We start from the raw sequence: 13,161 nt of genomic DNA, 5'->3' as shown, positions 1-13,161 counted from the left end.
CTGTAACCAAGCCCATCATGTTTTTAAGCATTTTTATCAGATCTGCGCATGTTATCCTTACAGCAGAGGAGAATTAACTCCAGCTTCTTCGGTATATCTACATCACAGTAATTACTTGTTCCTTGGAACAATTCGAATAAAATGTTTTCTATATCCTCACCAAAGCTTTCATACCCTTCCTTAAATGCTGTGGTACGGAGTTGAACACAGTATACTCCATCTGGGATCAAATTTGTGTAATCTATAATGCATAACATGGATGATGGTTCAATTATAAATGAAAGAGCATGCATTTATACTGTTCCTTGCATGACCACCAACCATTTTGAAGCACATCATTGCCAATATCATACTTTGAAATTTGGGCATTTGTTGGAAATGCAGCAGCCATTTGTGTGAAAGATCATATAAGCTGTCGGTGACCAAATGTTAAATATAGATCAGAACACCGGAAGAACCTTCCTTGTCATTCTTTGAATAGCCCAACGAGATCTGTTATGGACCCTGAGAGGGTAGGCAGGCAGACATTTGAAAGATGGCATTGCACTATGTAATATGCCTTCACTAATGGACAAAAGTACCAGCCTCGAATTTGTGTGCTGAAGTTCCTTGTGTTGGACTATAATCTATTGACTGGAATCATGCATTACTGAATTGTGAGGTCCTTACTTTTGTTTCTTTGTATGTTTCATCTGTAATAATTAAATAAATCCTGCTTGGGTGAAAAGCTTGTGGTTTTACAGTTCAGAAAAGAAAGCACATTGACTTTCTGGAATCTTGGTTGCAAACACAGGTGCACTAGCGTGTATGTACCCAGGGATTTATTCTTGATGTGAAGGATTTCTATGAAAGTAGTGAGTAAGAGATAAATGTGTTCAAAATCAGCAGGTGCAGACTACAAGTTCCCCACCAATCAAGGTTCCTCAGTTCATACCTCCACCCAGACTGACTCAACGCCCAACGCTCTTACCACAGGTAAATAAGAGTTATAGGGAAGGCTGCTATTATTTGTGGCTTCACAAATACAGAGTTGTCTACTGAAACATTAAATAGGTATGATTCTATAGTATGTCACTGCACCAGTTGAATTGTTTTATACCTGTGTTTCAGAGGTATGGATTCTACCAGAGGCCATATTCCAAGGTGGTGTTTAGGAGAAATTCACAATTTCTTTTGTTTTTAATCTTTATTCACATACAAATGAAAAGCTGGGAGAAGGAACGACTAAGTCTACCATTCTGTTAAGAATTTTTTGCCAAGAAAGATTGGTATGCTGGTCTTAATCCAGAATTAAATCGCAATTCTAATATTGCCTCAGCTTTGTGGTCAGGGTTTTCAATACTACTACTATTCTTGGGAAGTGCATGGAATATAACTTGGGATATCTTTTGCATATGAGCTGAAGAGAGAAATGTCAGATAAGAATCTCATTCCTGTGTGCTATTGAGTGTGAAAAAAAAATACTGTGGATGCTTAATATGAAATAGAAACAGAAGATGCTAGATATACTCAGTAAATTTGCCAACATCTGTGGAGATTGAAAGAATTATGTTTCAGGACAGTGACCAGATGAAAGATGATCACTTAGTGATGTCTGTAGCTACCAGAGTTCAGCTGTGACGCTTCACTTGGCTAGACGTTCTGATGTTTGCATGGGTTCACAAGTGAAATTTGATCTCCTGGTAAATTACAACATGGCTGTTGGCATATGTGAAACCATAATCCGGATGAGTTAGTCCTTCGGAAGAGGAATAGGGAAAGGTGACGCATGTTGAATTTTTGAAAATACTTTATACATGGTAGATATTCAACCATTTTTATTTAATTTTCTGCATAACGTATACTTTATGTTCTTATGTTGAGATACTGGACTTGTCAAGAATTTTATTCTAGATGTTATAAGGTTTAGGAAACTGTAACCGTAATTGAGTGTTACATATATTTGATTTTTGTGGAATTTAAGCAGGATAGTTTTTGGAAGTGTCACTATTTAGTTTGTGAAGATAGTTGATAAACACATGAGTCTGACACTGAGCCACCTTAAGTAGAAAGACCTCTGGTTCAATCTGCAGTCTTAGCTAGGCTAGTTATGTTTATCGAGAGCTGTTGTAAAAGTGATAAGTTGATCCCAGCATTTTCTTTCCTGTAAGAGCAGGACAGAATTACCTGTGGGTTCCTGCTGTCACCATTCTTTGTGTTCAGAAAGTGCAAGTGTGTCATGGGGGATGAGCCCAACAATGGAATAAGTTGAGTTGCGGTAGGCCTTGGATGTAATACTCAGTATGATGTTTTGAGTAGCCTGATGACATTGTCTTAGTTCACACCTGAAGAGTTGCTGCTTGGAAGGTACTGGACCAGCCAGTTCTGGACAACAGGACCTTAGTAGTCGTCAGCTTCAGAAAACAAAGAAAAATTGGGGTGTGGGAGGAGAACTGATTTGCTTTCTAACATGCTAAATTGCTCATTGCAACCCAAATTCTCAGGTTCGTCCGAAGCCAGTGATGCCAAATAGTATTCCTATTGCACCCGCACCTGTTTTTACGACTTCGCAACTAATCCAGCGACCTGTGATGCTGACAAAATTCACACCCACTTCTCAGCCATCAGCTGCAAATTCCATACATCAGGCTAGAATTATGAATGGACAACCAGCTACTGTCACCAAAACGTTACCAACTGCACAGCTGACGAGTATTGTCATAGCTACCCCAAGTCCCAAAGTGGTTGGCCCCCAACAGCTGAAGCTCAGCAAAGCAAATCTGGAAAACAAGGTAATAATGCCTTTGTATTTTTTTTGTTCCCAAAACAGGCACAAACCTATATCTAAGTTAAAATAATCTTTGCTGCATTGACTTTGTCATTTAAATAAACTTGGATATGTTATAACCCACCGGTGGGGCTGGTGGGTATGTGAACGAAGACCTCCTGACTCAGAAGCAGGGACAGTACCACTGTGCTACTAGACTTCTCTTTATAGCATTCAATTGTGCATTCAAATCTGTGAATGGTCATTAATTAAATATTTTTGTATGTAACATTGAAAGTTAGACAACAAGAAACATTTTGGAGAAATAAAAAAAGGTGTTGGTTCTAAATAGTTGTGATATTGAACCACTCAAACTTAAAATTTCAAGCTGTTCTGCCATATACATCTCTTGTGTAAAAATATGATTATATTGGTTAATTGGTTGGGCTATAATGCAAAGACCTACTCTAATAATCTATCACCGCAGTAATTAATCTGGAATTAAAAAGCTGTTATCATGAAACTATTGGATTGTCATAAAACTCATCTGGTTCATTAATATTGTATAAGGAGGAAAGTCTGGTATTCTTCTCTGTCTGTGTGTGCCACCAGATGCATAGCAATGACTCTTTTGTGTCTTTTGAAGTAACCGAGCAAGCCATTCAGTCACGTGAAAATGCCACACGAAGTGCAAGAATCAAACTATGCAGACCACCAAATGATCTAGACAGCATATAGAGTCGTAGAGGTCTTCTGCATGGAAACTGAGCCCAAAGGCTCAATTGTCGCACGCTGCCCAGTTATCATAATTTAAACTAGTCCCATTTGCCTGCATTTGGTCTGTATCCTTCCATATCTATCCAATCCTTGACCTGTCTAAATGTTTCTTAAATGACGAAATTGGACTTGCTTCCACCATTACCTCTGGCAGCCTGTTCCATGCAATCACCACCATCTGTGAAAAAAAAATTTACCCCTCTGGACCCTTTTGTATCTCTCCCATCAAGCCTATGCCCTCTAGTTTTAAACTCCCCTAACATGGGGAAAAGCTGTCAGCTATCTACTTTATCCATGCCTGTCATTATTTTGTACACCTCTATAAGGTCACTCCTGAATCTATTAGACTCCAGTGAAAACAGTCCCAGTCTATCCAACGTCTCCTTATAACTCAAACCTTCTAGTCCAGCTAGGATCATAATAAATTGTTTCTGCACTCTCTCTAGTTTAATAATGCCCTTTTTAAAGTAAGGTGAGCAAAACTGTACACACAAATTCCAAATGTGGCCTCTTTAAAGTCTTGTACAGCTGCAACAAGACATCCCAACTTCTGTACTTGATGTTTTGACCAATAAAAACTGGCCTGTCGAAAGCTGCCTCCACTACCCTGTCTAACTGTGACACCATTTTCAAGGAACTATGAGCCTGTTCCCCCAGATCTCTATTTTTTGTACAATGCTCCCAAGGCCCTGCCATTGACTGTGTAAGTCCTGTCCTGGTTTACCCTATCAAAATGCAACATCTTACATCTATCTAAATTTGTGGGCAGCATGGTGGCACAGTGGTTAGCACTGCTGCCTCACAGCGCCTGAGACCCGGGTTCAATTCCCGCCTCAGGCAACTGACTGTGTGGAGTTTGCATGTTCTCCCCGTGTCTGCGTGGGTTTCCTCCCACAGTCCAAAGATGTGCAGGTTAGGTGAATTGGCCATGCTAAATTGCCCGTAGTGTTAGGTAAGGGGTAAATGTAGGGGTATGGGTGGGTTGCGCTTCGGTGGGTCGGTGTGGACTTGTTGAGCCGAAGGGCCTGTTTCCACACTGTAATGTAATGTAATGTAATCTAATCTAATCTAAACTCCATCAGCCATTACTCAGCCCACTGGCCCAGTTGATCAAGATCTTGCTGCATTTCCACATAACCTTCATTGTCCACTATATCACCAGTCTTGGTTTCATTGACAAATCTACTAACCATACCTCCTAAATTCTCATCTAAATCACTTATAAATGATGAATAACAGTGGACTCAACATTGATCCCTGTGGGACACCGCTGGTCACAGGCCTCCAGTCTGAAAAACTAGCTCTGCCATCAACCTCTGTCTTCTAATGTCAAACCAATTTTGTATCCAATTGGCTAGCTCTCCCTGGATCCTGAGTGGTTTAACCTTCCTTAACAACCTACCATGCAGTACCTTGTGGAACTCCTTGCTAAAGTCCATGCAGACAACATCTACCACACTGCCCTCATCTCCTTTCTTGGTCACCTCTTCAAAAGATCTCAATCAAGTTTGTGAGCAGATATGCCAGAAGCACGCCCAGCCCAGTATATCCTGCCAACACTTCACTGACGTGGGGATTTGCGTCCAATTTGGAAGAGCCATTATCCTATAGACCAGTCGAGCAACAACCTGACACTTCAGAATCATATCTTTCGGTAATTGTCCAAGACTTCTACATCAGTATTCCTGCTAAATGAATAAGCATATGTACTATGGTATCACCGTGTTGGAGGTTCAAGAAGAAGTAACCCAGGGAGGCCTGAATATTGACTGTAGATGTTATGAAAGTCTCATGGCATCAGGTCAAAAGTGAACAATGAAACCTCTGGCAGGATAGAATCTTGCACCCTTCCTTAGCTAGTCAATTAGTATTCTTTCCATGTTGAACTTTGAAGAGGCACTGAGGGCAGCAAGGTTATAAAAATTTCTGGATATGGACCACCAACCGTGTTACTTAATTGTTGACTAAAGTTGTTAAATCCCATGGACATAGGTGTTACACCAGGCCAGGAGCGGTTGCTGTAGTAACCACCATGCAGGAAAGACTTTTTTCTCACTAATTTATCTGTCACACAAACAGCTGCCTGTTACTGTAGCTGTCCTGTTGTCTTTGGCAAGGCAATGCCCCATCTTCACCTTGAGGATATTGTCCACTCTGTAATGTGAACCTGTCATCACGTTAGATTTAGAACAGACTTGGCATCTCAAAACTGAACTGAGAATCCCATAAAGCACTGAAATAAACAACTCTTTGGATAAATCAACTCGGATAAGTCAAATGTACCCATGATCAGTCACACTCAAATCATCTTTGGTATTCAACTCCTTTGCCCACATTTGGATCAAGGTTGTAATGGGATCAGCAATCAAAAAGCCAGCATTGACTACAGTCTGTGTAACCTCGTGCCCTGGCATAGCCCTTGTTCAATCATCATCACCACTAAACAAGAGGACTGACTGATCCTCGTTCAATACGTGTGGAGGAGCAAACCAGGAGTAGCACCCTGAAATCTGCAACCTGGTGAAACTAGAATCAGGATTACATGCTGCTAAATAATGGAATCAGTATTGTGGATGGAGCAAAGCAGAACTCTTAACAAATCAAAAAACTGCAATGCAGCCACATATAGTAATGAATGGTGGTAGGTATGTAAATACTTCAATTGGAGCAGTAAGTTTAATGAATAATCCCATCCTCTGTGTTGATGGTGCAAAACACAAGAGTATAAAAGACCAGGTTGAAGCATTGGCAACCATTTTAAGACAGAAATGTCAAGTAAATGGTCCATCTTGGTTTTCTCCTCAGCACTTCCTCATCAAAGCCAGTCTTCAGCCAGTTTGATTCATCTCTGTGATATCAAAAAAGTCTGTGCACATTTGATGTAGTGAAGTCCTACAATATTCGAACTACAGCCATATATAAGCGTTCTTCAAAATAACCATGTCTCCAGCCAAGCTGTTCCTCTTGCAGCTACATTACTGGCATCTACTTGAGAAAGTGTAGGGTTGCCCAGGAATGTCCTCTTCCCAGGACAAATCAAAACCATCAGTCTACTTTCAAATCACGAGCAAAGTGATAGAAGATATCATTAAAGTAATGTCAAATTGCACTTGTTCACCAAAAGTCTCCTGATTGCCTATTTTATGTTCTATGAGTGTCATTTAATGCCAGACTCTATGTATCCTTGATCCACCTACCAACAGATGGTGCTAGACCGAAATCCACAACTAGGAAACAAAATTACATATCTCCCTAAGAAAATTACACAATTCCGGACAATTAAACAAGACGGAATTCCAGAAAATGAAACCCGATGGGACCAACACCCCCACGATTCTACGGAATACCAAAAATCCATAAACCAGGAGCCCCCCCTCAGACCCATAGTCTTACTACTCGGAACACCAACTTACAGACTGGCCAAAGAACTACACGCAAGACTGAAATACCTAGTAGAAGAGTCACAGCACTCCATCCACTCCACCCAGGAATTCCTAAAAATCATCAAAAACACCAAAATAGAGGAAGACGAAGCAATGATCTCATTCGCCGTAACAGCACTGTTCACCTCCATCAACATCGACCTGGCAAAGGAAACAGTTACCACATTTTTAGAAGAGACCATCACACACACACCAACCACCATCAATCACATTACCAACGAAAACATTATGAAGCTAGTGGACCTGTGCCTCACCACCCACTTCACATTCAGCAACACAGTCTACGAACAAACCAACGGCACACCCATGGGGTCTCCGCTATCAGGATTCATAGCAGAAGCAGTAATGCAAAGACTAGAACAAACAGCCCTACCAACCATCAAACCAAAAATCTGGGTCCGCTTCGTAGCTGACACCTTTGTCATCACAAAACGAAACAAGATAGAAGAGACATTTAACATCATCAACAACACCCTCACAGGCATAAAGTTCACCAAGGAGGAAGAAACCAACAACAAACTCTCATTCCTGGATGTCACAGTCGAAAGAAGGGACAACTGAGAACTACAAACCTGCATATACAGAAAACCGACAAACACTGACCAAATACTTAACTACACCAGCAACCATCCCAACACACACAAACGAAGCTGTATCAGAACACTATTCCAACGAGCCACCACACACTGCAGCACAGATGAACTTCGAAAAACAAAGGAGAACCACCTATACGACGTATTCAAGAAGAACGGATACTCAAAAAATACAGTGCGCAGATTCCTCAAGAACAAACCACGACAAGCAGACCAAACACAGCCAGAAACCCTAACCACCTTACCATACATCAAAGAAGTTTCAGAAATGACAGCCAGACTACTAAGACCTCTCGGAATCCTAGTAGCACACAAACCCACCAACACTCTCAAACAAAAACTAACAAACTGAAAAGACCCAGTACAACCCATGGACAAAACCACAGTCATCTACAAAATTCCATGCAAGGTCTGCCACAAACACTACGTAGGTCAAACAAGAAGAAAGTTAGCCACCAGGATACACGGACACCAGCTAGCCACAAAAAGACACGACCCTCTCTCCCTCGTAGCCCTACGCACGGATGAAAAAAACCACCATTTCGACTGGAACAGCACATCTAACCTGGGACAGGCTAAGCAAAGACATGCCAGAGAATTCCTAGAGGCCTGGCACTCCAACCACAGCGCCATAAACAAACACACAGATCTAGATGCCATCTATCAACCCCTCAGAAAACGAACAGGAAATGACATCACCACAAACCCCAGGAACCCCATCCAGGACAAACCTATAAATAGAAAGCAGGAGACAACAGCTTCGCTTCACTTGGAGGTCGTCACTGATGATGTTACCTTGCCAGGTAATGAAACGTCTGGATATCAAACCTACACCCTAATCCTTGATCCAAACATGGGAAAAGAAGGTGTAAAGTTCCAGCAGTGAGATGAGAGTGACTGTCATTGTTATGATGTTGATAATCAGCTGTGTGCCCTTGAAAAATTTAGACAGTGTAACTGGCAAAAAGACGTTGCACTGTCTAAAAGACACAAGTCAGGAGCCTGCTCTCTGAATGAGTGCAGTTCCAACAATACTCAAGAAACTCAACACCAGCCAGTGCACAGCAGCCTGCGTTTTATTACTACCTCCATCCAGAACATTAAAGTTTCATTCCCTTTGACTTTGCAAGGTGTACAATGTAGAAGTGGACAAAGTTAAAAATTACGCAACGTCAGGTTATAGTCCAACTGGTTTATTTGAAAGTACAAGCTTTCGGAGCACTGTAACCTGGTATTATGTGATTTTTTTTTAAACTTTGTCCATCCCAATCCAACACTGGCACCTCCATATAATGTAGAAGTGCACTGTGGGAAAGCTTCATGGTTTTTTTTTTCATAAATATACAAACATCAAAGATAGGAGCAGGAGTAGACAATTTGCCCCCCTTATTCTTCACTGTTCAGTATGATCATGGCTGATCATCGATCTCAGTACCATAATCCCACTCTGCCCCTGTAACTACCTTAGAGTCATACAGCACCAACTCATCCATGCCAATCAGGTTTCCCAAATTAAACTAGTTCCACTTGCCTGTATTTGGCCCACATCCCTCTAAACCTTTCCTATTCGCATACCTGTTCAAATGTCTTTAAAGTCTTGTAACTATACCTGCATCATCATCTACCTCTAGCAGTTCATTCCACATACAAACCAGCCTCTCTGTCAAAAAGTTGCCCCTCTGGTTCCTTTTAAATCTTTCTCCTTTCTCCTTAAAATTATAACATCAAGCTTTGAACTTCCCCACCCTAGGGAGATGCCCTTTGCTAGTCACCTTATCTATGCCCCTCATGATTGTATAAACTTCTATAAGGTTACCCCTCAGCCTTCTGGGCTCCACTGAAAAAGTCACAGTTTATCCAGCCTCTCCTCCTAACTCAAGCCCTCCAGTCCTGGTAACATTCTTGTAAATCTTTTTTGCCCCCTTTCCAATTTAATACTACCCTTCCTATAGCAGAGCAACCAGAGCTGTATACAGTACTCCCAAAGTGGCCTCACCAATATTATCTACAGCCACAACAAGATGCCCCAACTTCTGTGCTCTGGCCAATGAAGCAAGCCTGCCAAATGCTGCCTTTACCACCCCGACTATCTGTGAATCCACTTTCAAGGAACTGTGAGCCTGAACCCCCAGATGTCTCTGTTTGAGAACACTCCCCAGTGCCCTACCTTTAACTGCAAGTCCTGCCCTTGCTCACCTTATCAAAATGCAACACCTCGCATTTATCTAAATTAAACTCCATCTGCTATTCCTCAGCCCATTGGCCCAGCTGATCAAGATTCTATTGTACTCTGAGATAACCTTCGCTGTTTTATACCACCAGTTTTGGTGTCATCGTACTAACCATGTCTGCTGTATTCTCATACAAATCGTTTATGTAAACAACAGACAACAGTAGACCCAACACTGATCCATGTGGAACACTGCTGGACACTGGGCTCCAGTCTAAAGAACAACCCTCCACCATCACCCTCTGTCTCCTACCGTCAGCCAAATTTGTATCCAGTTAGCAAGTCTTCCTGGCTCCCATGTAATCTAATTGACAAACCAGTCTGCCATGCAGAACCTTGTCAAAGGCCTTGATAAAGTTCATGTGGACAGTGTCTACTGCTCTGCTGTCCTCATGGTCATATCCTCCAAAAAGTCAAAGTTTGAGAGACACGATTTTCCAAGCATAAGCTATTCTGGCTATCACTCATCAGTCCTTGCCTCTCCAAATGCATGTAAATCCTGTCTCTCAGAATTCCCTCCAACAATCTAACCACCACTGACTCACTAGTCTATACTTTTCTTTGTAGCCTCTCTCAAATAAAAGCATAACATTGGATGTGGGCACAATTGGTGTTTAAAAGACACTTGGGTAAGTAGATGAGTAGGAAAGGTTTATGGGGATATGGACCAGGAGGACATAAATGGGATTAGTTTAGTTTGGGATTATATTCTCCATGCATTGGTTTGTTTCTGTGCTTTATGGCTGTGACTTTATTAGCCACTCTGCAGTCTTCCGGCAACTCACTCGTGGCTTTAGATGATGTAAATATTTCTGCTAGGGGCCTCGAGCTTCCCACAATGTCCTGGGATACATGTGATCAAGTCTCAGAGATTGTCTAACTTTATGCTTTTTAAGACCTCCTTGAAAACATACACTCTTTTGCCTCAGCCATTTTTTTAGTAGTGGATTCCACAAGCTCACTACTCTAAGTGAAGAAATTTTTGCTGATTCTCAGTCCTGAACAGTTTATCCCTTTATCCTTAAACTATGACCACTGGTTCTCTATTCCCCATGATCAGAAACATCCTTCCTGCTTGTGACCTCTCCTGTTAGAATTTTATAGGTTTCTGTGAGCTCTGCACTCATTCTTTTAAGCTCCAGTGAATATAATCCTAACCAACTCAATCTGTCATACATCAGTTATGCCATCCCAGGAATCAATTTGGTAAACCTTTGCCACAACCCTCTTTAGCAAGAACATCCTCAGATCAGACCAGAATTGCATACAATATTCCAGCTGTGATTTCACCAACTTTCCCAGTACCAATGTCAGTCTTACTGGTCTACACCCCAACCAAACAACTTCCCAGAAGGACCGCGAAGGGAGGCAGACTCAAAGGAACCTGCAGTTATCCCTCCAAGTCTCCCAACATGCTGGTCTGGAAATGTATTGTCATTCCTTCAGCATCATTCAGTCTAAATCCTGGAACTCCCTCCTGAACAGCACTATTGGATTTGCCTTCATCATGTGAACTGCAATAAGTAAAGAAGGTGGCACCAAAAGGTGATAAATGCTAGCAATACTTTTATCCGCAAATGAATTTCAAAAAAGATATTTTCGAAAATCTTATTTTGGCAAATCCAGTAGAATGTAGAAATCAAAAATTATTAGTCTTTCAGCATTGCCTAACTCTGATGTTGATGTACCCATATAGTTAGTTTCAGATCACAGTACATCCTCAAAAAGAATGTAATATGCTGTCAATTGACACTACTTTATGCATTGCTCATCGTACTCATTCTGGCAGTGGACAAGTTCTGTTGACTGATAATGTGACGGATACATAAGCAAGCATTAGGGCACTCATACTTATTCAAACAGAAGTTTTCGAAAATGCATTCAACTACTTAGAATTATCTTTGAACTCCCCTTTAAGTCACACTATTACTGAATACCCTAGTTCACAATATTCCTACCATATTGGAGTGATCTGTTCTATATTGTTCACTGAGATATATTTCAGAGACCTAATAAGGTACTCAATCAATTGCTGTCTTCCTCCAAAAATGAGGATCATCATCAAATTGTTTCATAGCTATGGTATAGTGGAGTTTCTGACCTGACTCCTAAGTTAAATAATCTATTTATGTAATTTAATTTGGCCAGAGTGTCCATTTATCCAGCTCATATTTGCATGCAATTATTTTGTAAGTTACCCTGCTGCTGTCTTTGTTAATTTTGCAAGTTTTTATAGTTAACCATACTGTTTGACAATTTTCAAGTTCTGAAAAATGAATTCCTAAACCATGACACCAAATATGGTAAAATAGTCACAATTATTCTTAATGTTCAGCTCAGAACATTGACCCTCAATCTGGCCCAGATTTTGCCTTTAGTGGCAAAACACCTGCAAAGGAGCAAGTCTTGCTGAAAATTAGTGATCTCCCTTGCATGAATTTCACCTCTAATATCATTCGGTTTCACTGCAAGTGTTCTTTACTGAACATTGTGTACGGTAACTGATGTTTTTGGTTTGTTCAAGCAGTTAATCATATTAAAAGATTTCAAAGGATACTAAAATAAAAATACTTCTAAAACTGTTTTTCCATACAGCAAATTTAAGACATTAACAGATAAAGTAGAAGCTAAAATAATTTGATAGAATGCTTCGAAGGATACTCAAAATACGTAACTCAAAGTTACGATCAGTTTATTCATATTTTATTAATCACATTGCTGTTTAAAAGCAGGTGTACCTGATTCAACAAAGTATAACATTTAAGGAATTTGAAAGTGTAGGCAGAGAGTATGAAGCTTGAAATTGTCCCTAATTTGTGATTTCTGGCTCTGTGGGGGGAGGTCACAGCAAGCAGCCTGTGTCAGAATCACCAAGGACAGACAGCATCTTAAGGATTTGTGCACTAATCTGCATATGTCTGACATTCTGAAGTTGTCAGTTTTGCAATTGTTATCCCCTCCTCTGCGAAAAGCAGCCTAGTTCTTATACTGAAAGGTACCAACATATATTTAACAGCCAATCATTAATTGCGCTACGACTTCGTATCAGTTTTAATATTTTATCAGGCAATCAGTGGGCGGCACGGTGGCACAGTGGTTAGCACTGCTGCCTCACAGCGCCAGAGACCCGGGTTCAATTCCCGCCTCAGGCGACTGACTGTGTGGAGTTTGCACATTCTCCCCGTGTCTGTGTGGGTTTCCTCCGGGTGCTCCGGTTTCCTCCCACAGTCCAAAGATGTGCAGGTGAGGTGAATTGGCCATGCTAAATTGTCCGTAGTGTTAGGTAAGGGGTAAATGTAGGGGTATGGGTGGGTTGCGCTTTGGCGGGTCGGTGTGGACTTGTTGGGCCGAAGGGCCAGTTTCCACACTGTA

At 41.1% G+C, this 13,161-nt stretch overlaps 1 protein-coding gene across 5 annotated transcripts in view; it reads left to right on the top strand.

The window, feature by feature from the left end:
- Positions 1 to 13,161, top strand: part of phf21aa (PHD finger protein 21Aa) — a 313,224-nt gene that overhangs the window by 251,812 nt on the left and 48,251 nt on the right. For 3 of the 5 annotated variants that reach the window (XM_043706237.2, XM_043706235.2, XM_043706233.2), the window contains exons 6-7: positions 886 to 975; positions 2,484 to 2,771. In XM_043706237.2, coding sequence (XP_043562172.1) covers positions 886 to 975; positions 2,484 to 2,771 — 378 coding nt within the window. The remainder of the gene's footprint in view (positions 1 to 885; positions 976 to 2,483; positions 2,772 to 13,161) is intronic. The other 2 variants (XM_043706234.2, XM_087996773.1) reach the window with 2 other exon arrangements.

Source organism: Chiloscyllium plagiosum, unplaced genomic scaffold, assembly GCF_037043375.1.
Source record: "Chiloscyllium plagiosum isolate Xiang-an unplaced genomic scaffold, Cpla_swu_hap1 HiC_scaffold_18, whole genome shotgun sequence".
NCBI lineage: Eukaryota > Metazoa > Chordata > Chondrichthyes > Orectolobiformes > Hemiscylliidae > Chiloscyllium > Chiloscyllium plagiosum.
The sequence above is the reverse complement of the archived record's forward strand: the minus strand, read 5'-3'. Positions and strand labels throughout refer to the sequence as shown.